The sequence below is a fragment of the Loxodonta africana genome, chromosome 14 (assembly GCF_030014295.1).
Source record: "Loxodonta africana isolate mLoxAfr1 chromosome 14, mLoxAfr1.hap2, whole genome shotgun sequence".
In the NCBI taxonomy this organism is placed as follows: Eukaryota; Metazoa; Chordata; class Mammalia; order Proboscidea; family Elephantidae; genus Loxodonta; species Loxodonta africana.
Genome location: NC_087355.1, coordinates 62,386,514 through 62,411,622, shown reverse-complemented (window position 1 = coordinate 62,411,622; position 25,109 = coordinate 62,386,514). Strand labels below are relative to the sequence as shown.

The following is a 25,109-nucleotide window of genomic DNA, read 5'->3' as shown; positions in this document are numbered from 1 at the left end:
TATATGTATATGTGGCAGGTTAGCCATTTTCCTGTTTATAAATGTCTGTGCTGTATCGTTTTTGGCTGTTATGAATAAAGCTGCTATAAACATTCACGTAAGTCTTTTTTGTGGACATATGTATTCATTCCTCTTGGGAAGATATCCAGGAATAGAATATCTAGGAAAGTTCTGGTTGTCTCATATTTCCTGCTGCTTGTGGTATCTTATATTATTATCCCTTCTCTTGCATGTATAACAGTTCTCCTTGAGACTTTGATTTGTATTGCCTTCACTACTTTTTTTTTCACTACTTATGTTGAACACATTTTCACATATTTATTGGCCATTTGTACATTTTCCTTTGTAAATTTTATAGTATTTTTCATATTAAATTGCCTTTTATTATGGATTAGAAGAGTACTTTATATATTTTATGACTATTCTCTCCCAGTCTGTGACTTTTTTATTCACTTCATAATAGTGTCTTTTGATGGAGCAGCATTTTTAATTTTGGTGGAGTCTCATCATTTTCTTCCTTTATGTTTATTGCTTTCTGTGTTCTTTTTAAGAGACCCTTTCTCAGCCAAGGTCATGTTTTCCCTTATCTTTTCTTCTAAAAGCTTTTTGATTTTATATGTATGATTTCTTTTTAATTAGCTGTTGGATGTAATGTGAAATACGTTGAGGATTATTATTATTTTTTTTTTTCTGTGTGGTTATCCACCACTATTTGTTGAACAGGTTTTAATGATAAGTCTTGAAGTCTGGTATGTAAGTCCTGCAGATTTGTTCTTATTTTTCAAGGTAACTTTGGATACTCTAGGTCCTTTGAGCTCGATATAAGTTTAGAATTAGCTTAACCATTTCTATAAAATAAATAAACACAAGGAAAAAAACCTGATGGGGTTGTTTCTGGATTGTTTTGACTGTAGATAAATTTTGAGAGAATTAAGATCTAATAATATGGAGTCTTCCAATTCATGCATATCGTATGTTTCTTCATTTATTTAGACTTTGTTTAATCTGTTTTGCAATAGCAATATTTTGTAGTTTAAGCAGAGAGGTCTTATGTGTCTCTTGCTAAATGTATTCCTCAGAATTTTTGGTTCGTTTACACTACCAGTTGTCATCAAGTCAATTTGATTCATGGCATCCTCATACATGTAAGAGTAAAACTGTGTTACATAGGGTATTCAATTTTTTTGGAAATAGATCACCACCAGATTTTTCTTCTGAAGTGCCTCTGGGTAGACTTGAACTGCCAACTTTTAGGTTAGCAGCCAAGTATATTAACAGTTTGTTAAGTTAAATTGTTTGTTTTTAATTTCATTTGCCAATTGTTAGCTACTAATATACAATTATTTTTAATATTTATCTATTGTTCTGAAACCTTGCTAAATTTATTTATAAATTTTAGGATTATTTTAGATAAAGATTTTCTACATATGTCATCTGAGCATAGAACACTTTTACTTTTTATTCCTCAACATTATGTTGTTATTTTCTTTTTATAACTTTTTGCACTGAATAGTGTTAGCAGAACAATGTTAAACAGAACTGGTAAGAGCAGATATCTTTGCCTTGTTCCCCATTTAAGGAGGAAAGCATTCAGTATTTCACTAGTAAATATAGTGTTAGATGTGGGTTTTTCTTAGATACCTTTATCAGGTTGATAAATTTCCCTTATATTCCTAATTTATTTTTCTTCTTATCATGAATTTTGTGAAATACTTTTTCTATATCTATTGAAATAATTGTAATAGTTTTTTTTTTTTTTTCCTTTACTCTGTTAGTATGGTGAATTACAGTGATTAACTTTCCATTTTAAACCAACCATTTATTTCTGAGTGAACCCCAGGTGATCGTGATATATCACCATTTATATATGTTGCTGTTGCCTTTGAGTCGATTCCAGCTTCTAGCAACCCTGTAGTTGGAGTCAACTCAACTGCAATGATTTTTTTTTCAATTTTATATTTGTTGCTACATTGATTTGCTAAAATTTTGTAAAGGAGTTTAGTTTCTATGTTAAAGTGGGACTTTTTTTTCATATGTTGTCTTCATGCTTTACTTCTGGGGTTATGATCGCCTATAAAACAAGTTAGGAAGAATTTCTCTTCTATTTTCTGAAAGAGTTTACGTAAGATTGGTGTTTTACTTTCCTTAAAGATTTGATTGAATTCATCAGGGAAAACATCTGGGCCTGACTGTTTTTTGTTGTTTTGGTTTTTGGTTTGTGCGTGTGTGTCTGTGTGTTTGTATGGGAAGGTGTTTCCTTAAGAATTCAAATGCTTTAATAGACATCCCATTGACAATTCTGACTCTTAGTGACCCTGGTGGCACTATGGTTAAAGGACTTGGCTGCTAAGTGAAAGGTTGGTTGTTTGAACCCACTGGCTGCTCTGCAGGAGAAAGATGTAGAAGTCTGCTTCCATAAAGATGACAGCCTTGGAATCCCTGTGGGGCAGATCTACTCTGTCCCTTAGTGTTACTATGAGTTAATAGACATAGGGGTATTCATATTTTCTATTTTTTCTTGTCTTCGTTTTGGCAAATTATACTTTTTAAACAATCTATCCTTTTCTTCTGAATTGTCAGTGTTGGTAATAAGTTGGTCATGATATTCTATTATCTTTTCAATTTCTCTAAGCTTTGTGGTGATATCCTTTCATTCATTCCTAGAATTGGTAATTTTGTTCTCTTTTTTGTGTTTGTGTTTATCATGTCAGGTAGTTTAATGATTTTGTTGATATTTTTAGAGAAAGAATTTTTAGCTTTGTTAATGTTCTCTATTATTCGTTTTCTCAATGAAATACCCCCTTTTTGTTCAGATAATACTCTTAGCCTAGAAATATACTTTATCTAATAAAAAATTACCTTAAAAGCTTTTTAAATGACTGTTGTTTGAATGATATGTAATTTATCAATCCTAATTTTATATTTTAATCTACTGGTGCCTAAAAAGCACCGCTTTTGGATGGGATATTATGAGGTCTTAATTTTTTCTTTTATCCAGTCTGAAAATCACTGTCTTTTAATTGTTGTGGTCAGTTCATTTGTATTTAGTTACTGATATGACAGGATTTAGATCTACCATTTTACTATTTATTTTCTGTTTTTTGCCTCTCCTCGTCTCCTTTGCTATCTTTTAGGGACAGAGTATTTTTTAGAATTTCATTTTAATTTGTTAGGTTTTTAACTATGCCTCTTGACAGATTTAAAACATATACATATATATTTTTAACATATACTCTACAAAGTACCATATACACCCTTGTTTTCATTACACACTTACCTCCATGATACACTCAGACTCGAAGTCACTATCGTATTACTTTACTGACAATATAAGAACTTTAAAACTGCATAGGTCCGTTTGACCCTGGCCTTTAAAACTCTAGTTCTTGCATGCCCTATATCCACATACATTATAAACTCAATGACAGAGTATGATTTTTTTCTTTAAGCAGTCACATGTATTTTAAAGAAATTAAGAGGAATATTTGCCTTTCATATTTATCTATATTTGCCATATCTGAGGCTGCTCCCTCCAACTATGTAATTTTCTATATGATATCATTTCCCTTCAGCCTCAAGGTATTTTGGCATTTCTTCCACTCTGAATGTCCTTGTGACAACTTCTCTTTGTGTTTTTTTAATTGGCAAATGTTTTTATTTTGCCTTCATTCTTAAATGATACTTTCACTGGATATAAAATTCTGGGCCAAACTTTTATTTATTTATTTATTTCAGAGCTTCAAATATGCTGGCTTTTTTTTTTCTATGCTGTTTGATAAAGAGTCAGAGGTCATTCATATTTGGTTCTTTTGTATGTATTGTGTTTACCTCTGGCTGTATTCAAGATTTTCTTTTAGTTTTATTCAGAAGTTTTATTACGGCTTACCTGTGTATGATTTTCATTATGCTTTTTTTTTTCCTGCTTAAGGCTTGTTAAGCTTCTTGAATCTGTAGATTTTTTATTTCACTAAATTTGGAATATTTTTGGCTATAATTTCTTCCAATTTTTTTCTGCCTTTCTCTCTCTTTCACATGTCTTTGGACTACAATTATGCATGTGATAAGCCTTTTTAAATTTTTACTGCGGTAAAATATACACAACATAAGTTTTGTCATTTCAGCCATTTTCAACGTACAGCCCATTGACATTAATCACACTCACAATGTTATGCCACCATAACCACTAGTTGTTTCCAGAATTTTCCCATCACCCATACAGAAACTCTCTAGCCATTAAGCAATAACTCCTCATTCTCTCCTTCCCCCAACCCCTAAAATAACTAACCTGCTCTCCTCATCTGTACCTTTGTCTATTCTAGGTACTCTATGTACATGAGATCATATAATACCCAAAAACCCATAATATTTGTCCTTAAAAAATGTTTTATTTATGTTTTCAAGATTCAGAGATCAAACTGTATGTATCCTTATCAAATAATAAATATAAATGTTATTTTCCTTAACATTTATGTTTTCAAGATTCATCGATGTCATAGCATGTATTAGAACGTCATTTATTTTTTATGGTCCAATAATATTCCATTGTACATATATACCACATTTTATTTACCCATTCACCTACTGGATGGATAGTCAAATTGTTTCCACATTTGAGCTATTGCAAATCTTTGAGTCTTTGCTTTCAAATCTTTTGAGTATATACCCTAGGAGTGGAATTACTGGGTTGTATTGGAATCGACTGGAAGGCAATGTTTTGTTGTTGTTGTTGTTTTGTTTTGTTTTACTGGTAATTTTATGTTTAACTTGTTGAGGAACTGACCAAAGGTTTTTACAACTGTTCCATTTTACATTCCAAACAGCAATGGATAAGGTTTTCAGTTTCTCCACATCTTTGCCAGCCATTGTTATTTTTCCTTCCTTTTTTTAATAATAGACATCCTAGTAAGTATAAGGAGCCCTTGTGGTGCAATGGTTAGGAGCTCGGCTGCTATCCAAAATGTCAGCAGTTCGAACCACCAGCCACCGTTTGGAAACCCTATGGGGCAATTCTGCTGTGTCCTATAGGGTTGTTATGAGTTGGCATAGACTCGACAGCAATGGGTTTGGTTTTCAGAGCTCTGTTGGAACAGGAGTTAAGAGCTCAGGGTGCTACCAAAAGGTCAGCTGTTGTACCCTGTCCTATAGGGTCGCAATGAGTTGGAATTGACTCGAAGGCAAAGGGTTTTGGTTTTTTGGTTAGTAGGTATAAAGCGATATCTCATTGTGGTTTTGGTTTGTGTTTCCCTAAGGACAATTGATGTTGAGTATCTTTTCATGTGCTTAATGGTCATTAGTATGTCTTCTTTGGAAAAGTATCTATTAAAGTCCTTTGCCTATCTTCTGATTGTCATTTTCCTGTTGAGTTGCAGGAATTCTTTATGTATTATTAATATTAAACCTTTATCAGATGTATGATTTCCAAATATTTCTCCCATTCTGTAGATTGTCTTTTCACTTTTGATAATGTCTTTTGATGCCCAAGAGTTTTTAATACTGATGAAGTTATTTGTATTTTTTTCTCATGCTTTTCATGCCATATCTTATTACCCATCGCCAAATATGAGGTCCTAAAAACTTACGTCTATGTTCGTTCTAAGAGTTTTATGATTTTAGATCTCATATTTAGGTTGTTGATCTTTTTGAGTTAATTTTCATATCTGATATGAGGTAAGGGTCCGACTTTATTCTTCTGCATGTGAAAATCCAGTTGTCCAACATTCATTATTTGTTGAAGAGAATGATAAGACTTTTGATATTTTCCTACACATCACTGATTCTCTTTTAATTTTTAAATCACTTTTTTCTTTGTTCTTTTGCTTTATATATGTATATATATGTAAGTATGTATATATGTATATTTGTATATTTTAACCTATATTCAGGTTCACTGAATCTTTAAGCATCTTCAATCTTTTGTTAAGCCCATTCAGTGAATTTTTTATTTCAGGTATTATAGTTTTCAGTTCTACAATATTCATTTGGCTTTTTGTAATGGTTTCTATTTCTCTGTTGAAATTTCCTATTTGTTCACTTATTACATATTCATTAATGGCCTTGAGGATAGTATAGTAGCTACTTTAAAATTTTTCTCTGCTAGTCCAGGCATTTCAGAATTTTCAGGTTGGTCACACCTGATTATCTTGACTCTTTAGTATGAATCACATTTTTCTCTTTCTTTAGAAGTTTTTTTTTTTTTAATTTTTGGCATTTTTTTCAACATTTTGAATGATGTATTGTTGAGACTCTGGATAGCATTATATTTCATTACTGAATGTTGATTTTTTTAAATTTGTTTCTTATTCTTTGTTTTTATCAGGCAATTGATTGGTCTTAACCTCTAAACTCTATCACTCTTGGTGGTGGGCAACATTTGAAATTATTTTATTCAGTATTTTAGTCTAGGTTAGGCTGCTTGGCATAGACCCCATGCATGCTTAATTAAGTTGTCAGCTACAAGTATGAGAAGAGTATATACACAGAAGTTGAACCTATTGTTTTGTGGGTCTCTCATGGTTGCATTCTCCTGGTTGTTTTCCAGCTGTTTAGTAGCTCTGATCTATATTCTCTGGTTTCTGCCAAGAAAACTGAATATTTATATATTATTTTTTTCTGAACCACATGGCAATGACTGGTGCTTGTTTTTACCAAAGAGCTGTAAAAATGGAATCTCATGCAAAGCTGTTCCCTTCTTTCACCTTTTGACTCCCCTCAGTGTTTTGCTTGTTCTATTGTGCCTTTAGATAATGATTTTATATATTTTATTAAGAATATATCATTTTTATGTATGTGAAGATCCGTCCAAAAGAAGCTACCCTGCCGTTACTAGAAAAAGAAACTCACATGGATTTATTTTTCAGTTGATTCTTGCTCATTGCTGTTTAATTTATGTAGATTCAGATTAACCTTCATTTTGTCTTTTATTTGTAAAGAGTAATAGAGATTATGCCAAAGGTTTATGGTTTCGTTGGGTTTTATTATTATTGCTTTTTTTTTTTTTGGTATAATTTGTTTGAACCTATGAAAAAGAATCAGATAATGAGCAAATTTTAATGCAAAATCCATAGAAATGAAGAGAGATCTTCATGTCATTGGTTTCAATTAAAATGTTAAAACATTATTTCAACTTGATGTTTTATGTCATATAATGTTTAATGTCATAATATGTTTGAATTATTTATCACATGCTTCTAAATAAGCTTTAAAAATTTAGAAATGATACATGTGTACATAAATACAGAAATAAAACAAATCACCATATTAAAAATGGTAATTTTTTGCCTATTTCAGCGGGCCACTGTGGAATTCCAGAACTCATTGTTAATGGTCAAGTCATTGGAGAAAATTATGGATACAGAGATACAGTTGTTTATCAGTGTAATCCTGGTTTTCGACTGATTGGTTCTTCAGTGAGAATTTGTCAACAGGATCACAACTGGTCTGGTCAGCTCCCATCCTGTGTGCGTAAGTAAGCATGGCAAAAGAAATAACAGGCCTTTCTTCTCAGGCAATTACGTACACACACACACACATATATGCATATATATATATGTAGAGAGAGAGACTGTAAGTATATATGGATAAAGATATAAACTAAATTCTTTCAATTCATCTTTTATTCAACTATGCCCTAGTCTTCAAAGTGTGTTCAGAGGCATGTAAAGTCATCTACTGAAAAATGGGAAGAACAGTCTATCCTAATTTGGATCTTAAAGACAAATAGCCATGTGTTTCCGCTTTTTTATTTTTATTTGCTTCCTAAATATCTCCATCCCCATTTGTTAACGTTTATATTAAAATTGGTGTTGCAAAATTAGAGAAATCATTGTAAATCCATTGTAAGTTTTGTAACAGATCATAGAATCATGGGATAGAACCAATTAATTTTGGAGGCTTTAGAAAAAATACACACGAGGCTTTTAGTGTCAGTTCCTGGGAAATGCTAAATTTATTTTGTGACTAATTTCACCCATATTTACTGTCAAATTTTTATCCCAACAACAGAAATTTATTGGAATTTTAGTTTCTTGGAAAATGTTTTTTGCATGTTAAGATTTGATAGACTAATAAATAGAACATATATAATTAACAATTCAAATTACTTTTCTCACACGCTTGTTCACCCAAAGCACGCATACACACAGATCATCTAATGGTTTAAAGACAGCAATATTCTGCTTGGATCTGTCCTAGCTTTTTCCGTTTCATTTATATTCAAGCATAACCAACTAATAGCAGTATTTTTCTTGTTAAATAATTGAGATATAAATGAGAATTGGCCCTTAGGGTAAAGCTGGTTTCTTTATTGATAATTTTAAACAAGAGTAAAATGCAGTTAAATTTCCAAATGAGTAGGTTGACATTAACAATACAGTTGAAACATAATGGCTCCTGGGTCATTTTGAAAAGTAGTAAAAGTGACTATGATTTTTCATTGTGCCCAATTATGAAGCACTATTACTGGAGTTGCTCTGGTTAATACAGTGAGATGATGCAATAAAACAATTCATAGAAACAGAGTGATTGGAGAAAGCCCACACTACATAAAATCTTGAGTAGAACTAAAAGATTAAAAGAATTTAAATAGTCTAATTGATACCTTTTTTTTATGTGCTAAATTATCAAATATCAATAGTGACAAAAATAAACCAATAGGATTGATTGGTTTGGAGAATCTTTATATTGGATTTCTCAAATTGTTAATGAGAATTATAATACATCAAGATGTATCATTTTGTATTGTCTATGTAATGTAGTCACATTAATTTACTTTGAGGTGCACTTTTCCTTAACAGCCTATAATTCATAAAAACGAATTGTATAAACAAGATTCAAGGAAACTATTTCAAGTGTCAATATAAAAATTGCTTTCAATTCAAATTTCAAAACTAGAAAAAGAAGACTATTTCATTCTTTCCTGCTATGAATCAGTGACATGGACTTCAATTGGTTCTTCTCTAAAGAAGTACAGAAAATGATAAAATGAAATTTAAACATCTATACACCACTTGCATGAAATGATCACAATTGTAAATGATTCTCTATTTACTAATATGCTTTGATTATACTCAACATTTTTGGAAGTCTACTTTGTTCCTTTGCATTAGTAAAAGCACATGAAATACATTTGTACTTAAATGATTAAATAAAGGGATGTAATGAACATGTGATAGCTGACTACCAAATATTCTTTTGTTTTGGATTCCCCACCCCTCCACTTCTATTAGCTGTTAGCTGTGGTCATCCTGGTAGTCCAATTTATGGAAGAACAAGTGGAAATGGATTCAACTTTAATGATGTGGTAACATTCTCTTGCAATATTGGATATCTTATGCAAGGGCCAACAAAGGCACAGTGCCAGGCTAACAGACAGTGGAGCCATCCTCCACCTGTGTGCAAAGGTAAAGGTATAACTGTATTCCAGCTTGGGACAGAGTAATAATATGTCTGTCTAAACATAGATAATACATTTGAAACAACTTGTGCAGAGCAATAGAAAGTGTTTAGCTAATAAAATGAAATATTTAATATTGATATAATCTCAGTAGCTATGCTTTCTTTTTTCTTAAATTTTTGACTTTTTTTTTAAAGGTTAAAACTAGAAGTCTTTATTTCAACTGCTTAATTTTATTATCTTGTGGTTGCATATAAAGAGTCATTGAGATAATTTGTGGTGCCATGTGCTTCATAATTAATGAAATTCCCCTTTGGCACTTATTATCTTCATATTTTTGGGAAAACTGTGTCTAAGGCCTGAATTATAATGATACCTACATTGAGTATTTATCTATTTTTCTCTGCAGAAGCAGGTTAAAATGATTCTTTTGTGTTTGCCCATTTTTCAAAGTATGATGTATTCATATCATTGGGTAACATACAACCAATTTTTCTTTTTTTCCTGCATTTCTTCTTATGTTTCAATTAGAGCTTATCAATTAGAGAAGGTATCATTCTCTAAGTCTGTATTCAGCATAGTACTTATGCAGTTGCTGTTGTTTAAAGAATTTTTGCATCAGTTTTCCTTTTTTCTATACTTTCAACCACACAGATTTCAGTCCATTGCCTGGATAACCTAGATATTTGTAATCTTTTGTTTTTTAGATTAAATTTATTTTGACACTAACTTTCTAAGTGTCTAATGGAAATCCAAGTAAGCACTTGTGTATTACCTCAAACATACCTTTAAAAATATGTCATTTGTTTAGTGGTCAACTGTTCTGATCCTGGAATTCCAGCCAATTCCAAAAGAGAAAGTAAAATAGAACATGGAAATTTCACTTACGGCACTGTAGTATTCTATGACTGCAATCCTGGATACTTTTTATTTGGATCTTCAGTTTTGATATGTCAACCAAATGGACAATGGGACAAACCATTACCAGAATGTATCAGTAAGTAGATAATGTGAATTTTTCCTTGAGAAATTCCTTGGAAGCAATATGCATATTTATGGCCTTTATAAATCTATTTAGAGATATATATCAGATGGAAGTATCTTAATTTAAATGTTTTGAATCTTCTCTTCCCTATATTCTGTCAGTTCAATGCCTAAATGACATTTTTTTAATATTAATGTAATAAATGTCTCTTTACTACTCTGAATTTGAATTTTGATAGTTCAAATAGAATATAAGAAGCAGCATTTTTATATTCCATCCCATGAGATGCATCTACATTTTTATTTTCTTTTGTGTTAATTTATCAAATCTAATTGAAGACAAATTGATCTTAATATAAACAGACACCAGAGCTTCAGAGTACTTGGGAATTTAGGCAAAGATGTTACTTAAAACTTAATGATTTTAAATATTGTCAGTATACAGACAGATACAGACATGATGTTAGTACTGGTAGCTGTTAATAAATAAACATCATCATTTAAGTCTGTAATATTCAATCAGTGTATTTTGTTATAGATTGTGTGAGGAGTTGTAGAGGATAAATGAGAAGATATGCACATAATTACCATGTGTAGAGAGAAAAAAACTTGAGATGAAATAAACCAAAATTCTGTGAGGACACATAAAAGTGGACATGAATTCTAGGAATTCTGTCCATTGATATTACAAGATAAAATTTGTGCTAGGTCTCAAAGAGTTCATGAACCTTGAATACCATAGGGAAGAGTAGAAGGAACTTACAGACTAAAGTAGTATATCAAGAAGTCATTGTGCAAGCAAAATAACTTTTGGTTATACTAAAATTGATAAATTATCAAATTATATGATTATGCTTTATTTAGAGTTAGTTTTTATGTTCATGGTGTGGGCATTAGTGAAAAATTCATGACAACAGTCATACAGTAAAGAAGAATCTAACTTTATACTGTGTCTATAAAATTTCAGATACTATGCAAATAATTCAGTCAATTTTTGGCCTCTTTCAAAAATTATTTGACTTTCTATTGTAGATTAATTGTTTGAATAATTCAGTTACTTGGCCTTATGTGACTGCAACATTAAAGATTAAAAAATACACTTTTTTGTAGGAAATATAAACATGTAGTTCCTCAGAATTTCTTAGCTCTCGTATACTTTTCACCATTTTGTCATTTTTTTAGCACTTTCCAATAGTGTGCTAAATTTATTGCTCCTTGTGCACTGTTTAATAATCTAGAGTCATATCGCACTCAATGATTTTTTTTTTAAGTTACAGAAGGCACAGATTAAATTCTCAAGCTACCTCTAGCTTATAAAGAACATTCTACAATGTGTAATAGATTCTGGCAATGCCTGGTAGTGTTTTGTTTGACAAGCCACTGAGTATCTTCATTATACAGTATAATTATTCATTAATGGCCTGGTTGGAAATGATTCTAGACTACAAATTAGATTGTGAGCACAAATCCATCTTCATTGTTTCTTTCTCATCCTTTTAAAGTTCTTTTCTGTTTTCTGTATGGTTTCATTTTGAAACCTACATGGCACCCTATGCCCTTATTAAGCCAGTCCACATCACTCCTCTTTCTAGCTTGTACATCCTTGTCCAGGCGCATACACATATGCATATAGACACACACACACTGCTCACAGCGTTCCTGTTAGACACTTCCTCAGGGTATATGGATTAATAGAATAGCTGGTATAACTGAAAGCTCATTTTATTTTTTTAAACCAGTCGTCCCATATATGTCTGATGTTTGGAAGTGTTATATGTTTGAGCAGCAAACTGAGTTCTGATTAATTTTATGAATACATTTGTGCAGGTTGTTCGATAGGAGATATAAAAAAATTTTATATGCAATAATTATGTATTGTAGTGATTGACTGTGGACACCCTGGAGTTCCTCCTAATGCAGTCCTGTCTGGTGAGAAATATACTTTTGGGTCTACTGTTCACTATTCCTGCCCAGGAAAGCGTACCCTTCTAGGCCAGTCATCAAGGACTTGCCAATTAAATGGCCACTGGAGTGGATCACAACCTCATTGTTCAGGTACCAGTTGGAAAATTGGACAATGTGTGTTGAAAATTATATTATTATTATTAGGGATGTATACATTAGCAATCTGAAGAGACAAACGAATATATTTCTCTTTTAAAAATCTCATGAGAAAGCTGAAACATTGTTATACATGTACTGGAATAACTTTTAAGGAATTTTCAACATAAGGTATTATAAATTCAGAAGGAAATTAATACTAATTTTGTAGAAGATAAATTACAGGTGTATATTTTGAACTCTGTTATGTCTAATGTAAATAATTGTGTGATTTTAGGAAGCTGTTCTGTGTAAGGAAACCCTGTTGGCATAGTGGTTAAGTGCTACAGCTGCTAACCAAAGAGTCGGCAGTTCAAATCTGCCATGCGTTCCTCGGAAACTCTAAGGGGCAGTTCTACTCTGTCCTATAGGGTCGGTATGAGTCGGAATCGACTTGATGGCACTGGGTTTGGTTTATTCTGTGTAAAGTGCTTTGTTCATAAGAATGGTAAAACCAGTTATGCTTAAGTAGCTATTGCTTATTGCCAAAAAACCCATTGCTGTCAAGTGGATGCCAACTTACAGCGACCCTATAGCACAGCGTAGAACTGCCCCATAGGGTTTCCAAGGAGTGGCTAGTGGATTTGAATTGCTGACCACTTGGTTAGCACCAGACGTCTTAACCATTATGCCATTAGGGCTCATTACCAAAAAAAAAAAAAAAAAAAAAAGCCCACTGCCATTGAGTCAATTCCAATACATAGCAACCATATAGGAGAGAGTAGAATTGCCCCATAGGGTTTCTAAGGAGCACCTGGTGGATTCGAACTGCTGACCTTTTTGTTAGCAGCAGTAGCTCTTAACCACTATGCCACCAGGGTTAGAAAATATGTTCTTTCCTAGAAAGCAATCTTATAAAAGTGATTTTCTATTAGAGTTCAGTTCTATTTAACTTTGTAAAAAATAGATTACTTAATAGCATAATTCTTTAATAAAACATGTTATAAATTTAACTACCATATAACATGTGTGTTATAAGTTCTATTTTTGCCAACTGGGCCCTCCCCTCCTTAAGTTATTTTTGTAAGTGCACTATGCTAATTTTTTTTACATGTTGTTGTAAAAATTTAGCATAGTGTGCATTATGAAAACACTTTGTGGAGAGGGCAAACTGGGCAAAAAAAAACCCATATAACACATATTATTTGTGTAAAAAATACGGTAAGCTGATAAATTTTTCAAAATCAATTTATCTATCCTTACTTTGCTTGTTATTAATAGGCAACATACACCTCCTCAGTCCCTACAACTCAGTAAGGTTATCTTTCAATAAATGAGTAGTAAAATTTTTTTAAATTAATAATTTGTTTTAGAATTAGAATTTGATAAAAAATTATCTGAGATGTTTAAGCTACTGCAACTTTGCTCGAGGATCTTTGGTAGGCAAAATTATACGGTTAAATTTCAGGCTATAAGATGTATCATTGTAACATTAACACTTTCTAACACATCACAGTCCTAGTTATATATATATGTATATATATATATATACATATATATATATATATAAAGTTCAGAGAAGGAAAAATGCAAATTACCAAATCCAGATTTTTCTTTTTAAGATTGAGTTTTGTATGCCCATTGTCATGTGAACTCACAGAACTACCAGTTTTAAATGATACATTAGGATGATTATTAAGTAGGTCCTGGAATGTCCTTAACCGATCGAACAGTTCCAAATTTTACTGCTATGGAAAATAACACTTCTCAAGAACCTTTTTTTTTTTGGGGGGGGACTTTCTTCTTCTGACTGGAGTCAGATGAGAATCATAAATTATGATTTTATCCAGTCAACTTATCATGTTAAAATATAGCACACACATACACACACAAATGCCTACAAGGAATCACATACTTAATAAATGCTTATTGAAATAAATTAATTTTAATTATACTGGATTTCAGGTGATGCTACGGGTACCTGTGGTGATCCAGGTACTCCCGGTCATGGTTCTAGACAGGAAAGTGATTTCAGAACTAAAAGTAAGGTGCGGTTTGCTTGCGATGTTGGCTATATTCTTCATGGTGCAGAAGAAAGAACGTGTTTAGCCAACGGCAGTTGGACTGGAAGGCAGCCAGAATGTAAAGGTAATCTCAACAAAATATACTGAGAGGAATGTAATTTAATATGTAAACAAAATTCAGCTAAAAGGGAAATTCCTCCTTCTAATTCCCTCCACCCCCAACCATGGAGTGAAAGCAATATCATTCCGGCTTTACTGACGCCACCCTGTAAGTGAGCTGTGATAGGTAATGATTATAAGAAATATCTCTCATCGGCCATTTATATACATTTTTCACATCATAATAAATATCTGTATTAAAAAAGCAAAAAAAAAAGTTTGTTTTTGCTTTGTTAAAAAGCCTTGTTTAAAAAGGTTTACTTTTCCCCCTTTTCCAGAGTATTATGTATTATAGACACTGTGGAAAAAATAGGTTGTTGTCATATCAACATTGCGTGAGATCTATTTTAACTTTCAGGTTTGTGAAAATGGAAAAATATAATAAGATGCTTAAGTATAAATGAAATTTTTATTTATAGAGTGCAGTTGCTAGTAACTAGAATTCATAAAAGTTAGGGTGTTTAAGTAAAATTATTAATTGTTAATGTAATTAAATCTTTACAAGATTGGCTGAAAATGAAACATGGATAACCTGTGATTAAAATTTTTTTTTTGTGTGTGTTGATCTTAGGCAACAACTAAACTTGCAAATGTATTTGTGTAGCTTACTTGATGCTGTATCAATCATATTGGCATTATAATGAAAAAAATATTTCCAATATAGACCTCTTGACAATTTTTTGATTGACTAGAAGCTTATTATGTTTAAAATTATTATGTGTGTTATAGGATAGTTATCTCTGTCTTTAACTGGAGGAATTTTTTCTTATTGTGCTTTAAGTGAAAGTTTATAATTCAAGTCAGTTTCTCACACAAAAACTTATACACACATTGTTAATGTGACCCTAGTTGATCTCCCTGCAATGTGACAGCACACTCCTCCTCTCCACCCTGTATTCCCCATGTCAATTCAACCAGCTCCTATCCCCCCTCTGCCTTCTCATCTCCCCTCCAGACAGGAACTGCCCACATAGTCTCATGTGTCTACTTGAGCTAAGAAGCACATGCCTCATCAGTATCATTTTATGTCTTATTGTCCAGTCTAATCATTGTCTGAAGAGTAGACTTCAAGAATGGTTATAGTTTTGGGCTAACAGAGAGTCCAGGGGGCTATGAACTCTGGGGTCCCTCTAGTCTCAGTCAAACCATTAAGTCTGGTCTTTTTACTAGAATTTGAGGTCTGCATCCACTTTTCTTCTGCTACTTCAGGGATTATCTGTTGCATTCCCTGTCAGGGCACTCATTGGTGGTAGCTGGGTACCATATAGTTCTTCCAATCTCAGCTAATGGAGTCTATGGTGTATGTGGCTCTTTTTTTTCCCTTGGGCTTATATTTTCCTTGTGTCTTTGGTGTTCTTCATTCTCCTTTGCTTCAGGTGATTTGAGACCAATTGATGCATCTTGAACGGCCGCTTGCTAGCTTTTAAGACCCCAGATGCCACTCATTGAAGTGGGACGCAGAATGTTTACTTAATACACCTTGTTATGCCAGTTGACATGGATGTAATTGGACCACTTTTAATAGTCTCAATTAGTGTGGCAACTCAACATTACATGGGAGAGGATTTGGAGAATATAGTTGCTGAGCAAAATTCACTCAAATACAAATATTTTGCTGTGCAAAATACAGACTAAATTGTTCAGTTTATTTCTTGAACTTCTTTTCCAAAGGCAAAATCACTATACTAATGCTCTCCATTACATGGGTGATATCTAAGTCAGCCCTTCGTTCAGCTGGCATAGAAAATATTTTGTTGATGAAATGTAACATGGTGCTGACTTTGTTTTGGTAGCATGCACATTGTGGGTAAAAGAGAACTATGAATGTCAGCAAATATAACAAAATTAATATTTTTTCATATATGGAGCTCACAGAAATCAAATAGAAAAACTGGGATTCTAATAGATGAATGAAGAAAGGATATGAACAGAAATTACAAAAAAATGCAATATATAGAAAAATTCATCATATCTACTAATTAGAAAATTATAGTTAACACAAGCATCCCATTTCACCCATTTTTGAAATGATAAGATGATATTCTGGTGTGGGTGCAGTGAAACAGAACTTTTAAATACTTCTAGAGATAATTTTATTGTTATAACATTTTGAGAGAGTAACTTGACAGAAATGTATGAAATTCATAGAATATGTCCATGCCTTTGATTTAGGGATTCCAGTTTTGAGGTACTTTTCTTGAAAAAAAAAATTAAAAAAAAACATGATCATGAATATTTTTATATTTTATAATTTTTTATTTACATGATGTAATATTTTATAAGCAATGAAATATTAGAATAAATTCCATGAAGCAATATAAGAAATATAAATCAAGTACAACTGGGTAAAAAATAAGATTCAAAATCATGCACTCTATTAAAATCATGGGAAATGGTATTCATCTGAGAGGAGGTAGGAAAGCAAGTACACAGAAAAATGGTAATAGAGCAGAGTGGTAAAACTGGAGGCATTTTCACTCTTCTTTCTATTCTAGACATTTTGTAATGAATAATTTAGTATAAAATATAAAAGCTTCCTTGAGTGTTGTGGAAAAACACATGTAGAAACAAAAATGTCAAATACACGTGTTAAAATGAATTTTTGACAAACTGTTAAGTTTTGGAAAATTACATGGTGTTAGGATGTATGAAAACTTTTTAACTCTTGGTGCACATACGCTCACACACATATAGCATCACTACAAATGAAAGGCAACTTGGAATAATTAAGAAGCAGCAAGGGATATAGATGGCATTTTCTGAAACTATAATCATACTTGATATTCATAAAGATAGCCTTACATTCTGTAAAATACTAAAATGGCTTCTTATTCTACACCAAAATGAACTATTACATTTGATATAAGCTTGCTTTTAAACTTTAAAAAATTCACTCATGATATTCATGGCAAATAGTTAAACATAATACATAACAGTTAATCATAACAAGGTGTGTTTGTAATTCCTGTTTAAAATATGTTGAAAACTTAGTGAAAATCATCACTAGAATTTGGTTGCTTAGTTTTTACCAAATTTGTATTTGTACTCCTTGGTCCAAAAATAGATATTATAAAGTTTTAATGTAAGTCCATTATATAGTTATATAAATAAAAATATGCATGCATATCTATTGTCTTAGTTATCTAGTACTGCCATAAGAAAAATACCACAAGTGGGTAGCTTCAAAGACAGCAACCTATTTTCTCACAGTTATGGAGGCTAAAAGTCCACATCAGGGTCTTGGATGTGTCAGTTCTTTCAGTGAGCCTGTCTCCTAGTTTTTGGTTTCTAACAGTTATCTTTGGCATTCCATGCCATCTGCATGTCCCCTATTTGTGTCAATTCTTGTCTTTTTACAACTCAGAAATTATTATGTTTAGAATCCACCCTACACTGGTATGACCTCATTAACATAATAAAAGAAAATCCCTCTTTCCAAACAGGATCACACCCACAGGTACTAAAACCTAAACCAGACTCAATGCTATCAAGTCAGCTCTGACTCGTGGTGAACCCATGTGTTACGGAGTAGAGCTGAGCTCCATAGGGTTTTATTGCCTGTAATCTTTATAGAAGCAAATTCTCAGGCCTTTCTTTCCCAGCATGGCTAGTGAGGTTCAAACCGCCAAACTTTTGGTTAGCACTGGAGAACAAACACTTTGCATCACCCACACCCACACACCTTCCACAGGGACAAGGGCCAGAGATTCAACACATATTTTGGGGCAAAAACTTCAATTCACAGCACCTATAATATTTAAATAATATACATTAAATCTCAGTTGCATTTCATTATTGTTACAAACCTTCTAATTTTATTTATTAATTTTTTTTAGGCGGAGCCCTTTATAATTCTTCTGTAAAAGATTTTGTGTCCCCCAAAGGCAATGCTCATGATTAATTACTTCTCTTTGTAAAGTTTTTACTGTAGCTACCAATAAATTTTTTAAAAAATAAAAGAAAAGCTGTTATATGATTTGAATCTCCAGTAATTAAACTCATAAAATCAGCATAATTTTATCTTCAGTTTCAACCACTTATAAAAGATAGTTCAATGCTTATTCTGGAGGATTTTATAGCCTCTTTGGATGATTTAAAACAGTTGTTTAGTCATTAAGTTTTTTGTGAGAAGATTCCTACTTGCATTATTTTTATATACAATCTTAACCATTTCGTCTTATAGCTGTACAGTGTGGTAATCCAGGAACAACAGCCAATGGGAAAGTCTTTCGCATTGATGGCACAACATTTTCTAATTCAGTCATTTATTCCTGCATGGAGGGATATATCCTTTCTGGACCTTCAGTTAGACAGTGCACAGCCAATGGAACATGGTCTGGAACTCTGCCTAACTGTACAAGTAAGTTTCTTCTCAATATTTTTAAATATTGCTAGTTAGGTGAATAACTATTTCTAGCTTTGCATTCCAATAACCGGTAATTATCAATGCCTCTTGATTGCATGTATGATCAATTTCAGACTGCAGAAGTTGATAAGAATCTTCAATTTCCTCATTTTTGGCATTAGCGTTTGGTGTGTAAATTTGAATAATAGTCATATTAACTGATCTTCCTTGTAGGCATGTGAATATTATCACTGACAGCATTGTACTTCAAGATAAATCTTGAAATGTTCTTTTTGACGATGAATGCAATGCCATTCCTCTTCTATTTGTCATTCCAGGCACAGTATACCATATGATTGTCTGATTCACAATGGCTAATACTAGTCCATTTCAGCTTACTAATGCCTAGGATATTGATGTTTACATGCTCCATTTCATTTTTAGTGACTTCCACTTTTCCTAGATTCATAATTCATACATTCCACATTCCTATTATTAATGGATGTTTGCAGCTGTTTCTTCTCATTTTGAGTCATGCCACATCAGTAAATGAAGGTCCCAAAAGGTTGACTCCATCCACGTCATTAAGGTGTATTCTATTTTGAGGAGGCAGCTCTCACCCAGTCATATTTTGAATACCTTCCAACTTGAGGGGATCATCTTCCGGCACTATGTCAGGCAATGTTCCACTGCTATTCATAAGATTTTCCTCGACTAATTTTTTCAGAAGTAGGTTTTTCTTCCCAATCTTTCTTAGTCTGGAAGCTCCACTGAAACCTCTCCACCATGGGTGACCTTGCTGGTATTTGAAATACCAATGGAATAGCTTCCAGAATCACAACAACACACAAGCCACCACAGTAGATAGAAACAATGCTGAAAATAGCATGATAAAATTTTGCAAGACCAACAATATGTTCATTGGAAATACCTTTTTTTTTTTTTAACCAACATAAATGCCAGCTGAACACATAGACCTTGCCAGGTGGAATACACAGAAATCAAATTGACTACCTCAGTGGAAAAAGACAATGAAAAAGCTCAATATCATCAGTTAGAACAAGACCAGGTGCCAGCTGTGGAATAGACCATCAGTTGTTCATATGCAAGCTCAAATTGAAGCTGAAAAAAATTAGAACAAGTCCACGAGAGCAAAAGTATGAACTTGAGTATATTCCACCTGAATTTAGATACATTCTCAAGAATAGATTTGACTCATTAACCACTAATGACCAGAAACCAGATGAGTTGTGGAGTGACATCAAGAAGATCATACATGAAGAAAGCAAGAGGTCATTAAAAAGACAGAAAAGAAAGAAAAGACCAAGATAAATGTCAGAAGAGATTCTGCAATTTGTTCTTGAACACCGAGTTGCTAAAAAGAAAGGAAGAAATGATAAAGTAAAAGATCTGAAAAGATTTCAAACAGTGGCTAGAGAAAGCAAAGTATTATACTGAAATGTGCAAAGACCTAGAGTTAGAAAACCAAAAGGGAAGAACACACGTGGCATTTTTCAAACTGAAGGAACTGAAGAGAAAATTCAAACCTCAAATTCCAATGTTGAAGGATTCTATGGGGAAAATATTAAACAAAACAGGAAGCATCAAAAGAAGATGGAAGGAATACACAGAGTCACTGTACTAAAAAAAAAATTGGTTGATGTTCAAACATTTCAGGAGGTAGCATATGATCAAGAACCGATAGTACTGAAGGAAGACTTCTAGGCTGCACTGAAGGCATGGGTGAAAAACAAGCCTCCAGGAATTGACGGGATGCCAATTCAGGTGTTTCAACAAATGGATGCAGCCTGGAAGCACTCACTCTTCTATGCCAAGAAATTTGGAAGACAGCGACCTGGCTAACTGACTGGAAGAGAGTCATATTTGTACCCATTCCAAAGAAAGGTGATCCAAGAGGATGTGAAAGTTATTGAACAGTATCATTAATATCACACACAAGTAAAATTTTACTGAGGATCATTCAAAAATGGTTGTAGCAGTACATCAACTTGGAACTGCTAGAAATTAAGCCAGATTCAGAAGAGGACATGGAACAAGGGATATCACTGCTGATGTCAGATGGATCTTGGCTGAAAGCAGAAAATACCAGAAAGATGTTTACCTGTGTTTTATTAACTATGCAAAGACATTCGACTGTGTGAATCATAACAATTTATGGGTAGCATTACAAAGAATGGGAATTCCAGAATGTTTAATTGTGCTCATGTGAAATGATAGACACGATAGACAGTCATCGGAACAGAACAAGGAAATACTGAGTGGTTTAAAATCAGGAAGTGTGTGTCAAGTTTGTATACTTTCACCATACTTATTCAATCTATATGCTGAGCAAATAATACAAGAATATTATATACTATATGAAGAACTTGGGATTGGAAGATGACTCATTAACAACCTGGGATATGTAGATGACACAATCTACCTTGCTGAAAGTGAAGAGGACTTGAAGCACTTATTGATAAAGATAAAAGACTACAGTCTTCACTTGGATTATCCCTTAACATAAAGAAAACAGAAATCTTCACAACTGGACCAATAAGCAACTACATGATAAACAGAGAAAAGATTCAAATTGTCAAGGATTTCATTTTGTTTGGATCCACAATCAACACCCATGGAAGCAGCAATTAAGAAATTCAAACATCGCATTGCGTTGGGCAAATCTGCTGCAAAAGACCTCTTTAAAGTGTTAAAAAACAAAGATATTGCATTAAGGACTAAGTTGCGCCTGACTCAAGCCATGGTGTTTTCACTTGCCTCATATGCATGCAAAAGCTGGACAATGATTAAAGAAGACCGAAGAAGAATTGTTTCCTTTGAATTATGGTGCTGGTGAAGAATATTGAATATACCATGGACTTCCAGAAGTCCAAACAAATCTATCTTGGAAGAAGTTCAGCCAGAATACTCCTTAGAAGAAGCAAGGATGGCAAGACTTCGCCACACATACTTTGGACATGTTATCAGAAGGGATCAGTCCCTGGAGAAGGACATCATGCTTGGTAATGGAGAGGGTCAGATAAGAAAAGGAAGACCCTCAATGAGATGGATTGACACAGCAGCTGCAACAATGGGCTCAGGCATAACAATTGTGAGGATAGTGCAGGACTGGGCAGTGTTTCATCCTATTGTACGCAAGATCGCTCTGAGTCAGAACTGACTCTATGGCACCTAACAACAACAATTAGGTGAAAAATATTTATAAGTACAAAATTATATGTGTGTATGCATATGTTTTGGAGTTAAACTATGCAAGTTTTTGAATATTTGCATTGTATTCCATATTAGTAGTATTATGGTTAGAGTATGTGATAAACTGTTGTCAAGTCGATTCCAACTCATATGACCCTATAGGACAAGGTTTAACTGCCTCGTAGGGTTTTCAAGTTTGCAATCGTTACGGAAGCAGACTGCCACATCTTTTTCCTACAGAGAGACTGTTGGGTTCAATGCCAACCTTTCAGTTTGCAGCAGAGTGCTTAACCAACAACTACACTACCAGAGTTCACTGGAGTGTACACGAGTGACTTAAATGAATCAGTTGAGGGTTATCAGGAACAGGCAGAAGAGAGGGTGAAATGAGCACAGAATGCCCACGAGACTCTGAGTTTCTGTTAAGTGTGACGGTTATGATTTGGGAATAGGTAAGAGTAATGGTTGAACAACATGATGAACACGTTTACTGCCACTAAACTGTACATGTAAAGATTGGTGAAATGGCAAGTTTTTGTTTTTTTACCTATTTTTTTACCACAAAAAAGAAAAAAAAAATTGGTTCACTTACCAAGGTACTGAGTTACCAGAGGAAAGATGGATCACAGAAATTCAAGGCTATTAAAACAATTTAAAAGTTTTTTTTTTTTTTAAGAATAGTAATGAGTTATTAGCCGAATCTAAATCTAAAAATACAAACTATGGAATTTTATGAATACATTAATACAGTCAGTTCTCTGTATTTGTGGGTGTTGCATCTGCAGATTCAAGCAACTGTGGATTGAAAATATTAAAAAAAATCTCCAAAAAGCAAAACTTGAATTTGCCTACTGACCAAGCACTACGCTGAATACACAAGAATGAAGTGATGTGTAGGCACACCCTTCTGTAGCCTCCTGCCATTTCAAAGATCCTCAGTCTGTCTCCTGCACTCCTCGTTTGAGCATTGTTCATCTCTTGCCCTGTCATTATTCTCTAAACAATACAGTATTGTATAACAGCTACGGTATTGTGTAACAACTGTTTACATAACATTTACGTGGTATTACTGCTACTATCAGTTGCAGATGAATCAATTCTGACTCATAGTGACCCTATAGGCCAGAGTAGAGTTGCCTCATAGGGTTCCCAAGGGGCGGCTGGTAGATTAGAACTGCCAATCTTTTGGTTAGCAGCCATAGCTTTTAACCACTGTGCCACCAGGGCACCTACATGGTATTAGATATTATGACTGGTATAGAGATGATTTAAAGGATAAGGAGGTTGTGTGTAGGTTATTTGCAAATTCTACGCCATTTATATAAAAGACTTGAGCATCTGAGGATTTTGGTGTCCGTGGGGGTGTTGGAACCAATCCCCCACCAATGCTGAGGGACAAGTGTGATTGACTTGGGTTTTTAAAAAACTTACTGATTACTTGTGAGTTCTTCCACTAACATAGGAAGTCCTCATAGTTGATTTGCCCTCTTGCTAGTTTAAAAATTGTATGCCAGATCCTGAATTATAATGAAATTCAGGGAATTTTTGAAACATTTATTTACAATTCCTAAAATTATGTAAATTAACTCCCATGTATAGAATTCCAAAAACACAAACTTATTACCATCCAGTCGATTTCGACTGATGGTGACACTATAGGACAGGACATTGGATTTCCAATGGTGTATATCTTTATGGAAGCAGACCATCACATCTTTCTCCTGCAGAGCGGCTGGTGGGTTTGGACTGCCAAACTTTCAGTTAGCAATCAACTGCAACCACTGTGCCACCGGGACTCCTCGTGTATAAAATAAAGTAATATTAATTTAAGCAACAAAACACAGTCATGGGAAAATTACGGTTGCATGTATTTATTAAGTAGAGCTGCAGGAACATCTTTTAAATTATGGAATGTTTAAAAAGAGGAGTTGTTTGAACAAATCAAGTAGAGAAATTCATGTGAAATCTAGAATATTTTAATTTACCATGTGTCTTAATCATCCAGTCCTGCTATAACAGAAATACCACAATTGGATGGCTTTAACAAAGAGAAATGTATCCTCTCACTGTCTAGGAGGCTTTCAGAGTGTTTTCTATCTCTGCTGGCTGTGGGGGAAGGTCTTTGTCTTTAATCTTCCCGATCAAAAAGCTTCTCAGGGAAAGGGATCCCAGGTCCAAAGGACGCGCTATTCTCCTGGCTCTTATTTCTTGGTAGTATGAAGTCCCTTTGTCTCTCTGCTCGCTTCTCTATTTTATATCTCAAAAGAGGTTGATTTAAGATGCAATCTATTATTGAAAATTGAGTCCTGCCTCATATCTGTCTCTAATCCTGCCGCATTAACATCATAGAGGTAGGATTTACAACATATAGGAAAATCACATCAGGTGACAAAATGGTGGACAATCGCACAATACTGGGAATCATGGCCTAGCCAAGTTGACATATATTTTTGGTGGACATATTTCAATCTAAAGACACCACGTTAGTTGGGTAAACAATAGTCTGCTATATTTTCTAGAATATCAATTAATAGAGACCCTTGAGAAAATTAATAAAGCCTTTGAAATATACCCATTGCCATCGAGTCGATTCTGACTCATAGTGGCCGTATAGGACACAGAACTGCCATAGAGTTTCCAAGGAGTGCCTGGTGAATTCAAACTGCTGACCTTTTGGTTAGCCACAGTAGCACTTAACCACTTCGCCACCAGGGTTTCCTTAGAAATACAGTTGAAGAAATTATCCTCTTTACAATGGTGAGGTGAAAATAAAATATGAAGAATTCTATTTGAAAAATTTAAAAAATTTCTTATAAAATTTTGGTCTTTTTAGTTTTTTTTTTTTTAATTTCCTTATCTAATTATCCTTGGGTAACTAGTGTCTCCTGTATACTGCAAATCAAAAAAATGATTCAATTTCCAATTAAAAATTTTTTTTTTATTATAAAAATCC

The 25,109-nt window shown here is 33.4% G+C and overlaps 1 protein-coding gene across 3 annotated transcripts in view; it reads left to right on the top strand.

Moving 5' to 3' along the window:
* Nucleotides 1-25,109, top strand: part of CSMD3 (CUB and Sushi multiple domains 3) — a 1,388,861-nt gene that overhangs the window by 1,316,535 nt on the left and 47,217 nt on the right. For all 3 annotated transcript variants that reach the window (XM_064268007.1, XM_003408442.3, XM_003408441.3), the window contains 6 exons: nucleotides 7,288-7,461; nucleotides 9,225-9,398; nucleotides 10,203-10,388; nucleotides 12,257-12,430; nucleotides 14,381-14,563; nucleotides 18,782-18,958. In XM_064268007.1, coding sequence (XP_064124077.1) covers nucleotides 7,288-7,461; nucleotides 9,225-9,398; nucleotides 10,203-10,388; nucleotides 12,257-12,430; nucleotides 14,381-14,563; nucleotides 18,782-18,958 — 1,068 coding nt within the window. The remainder of the gene's footprint in view (nucleotides 1-7,287; nucleotides 7,462-9,224; nucleotides 9,399-10,202; nucleotides 10,389-12,256; nucleotides 12,431-14,380; nucleotides 14,564-18,781; nucleotides 18,959-25,109) is intronic.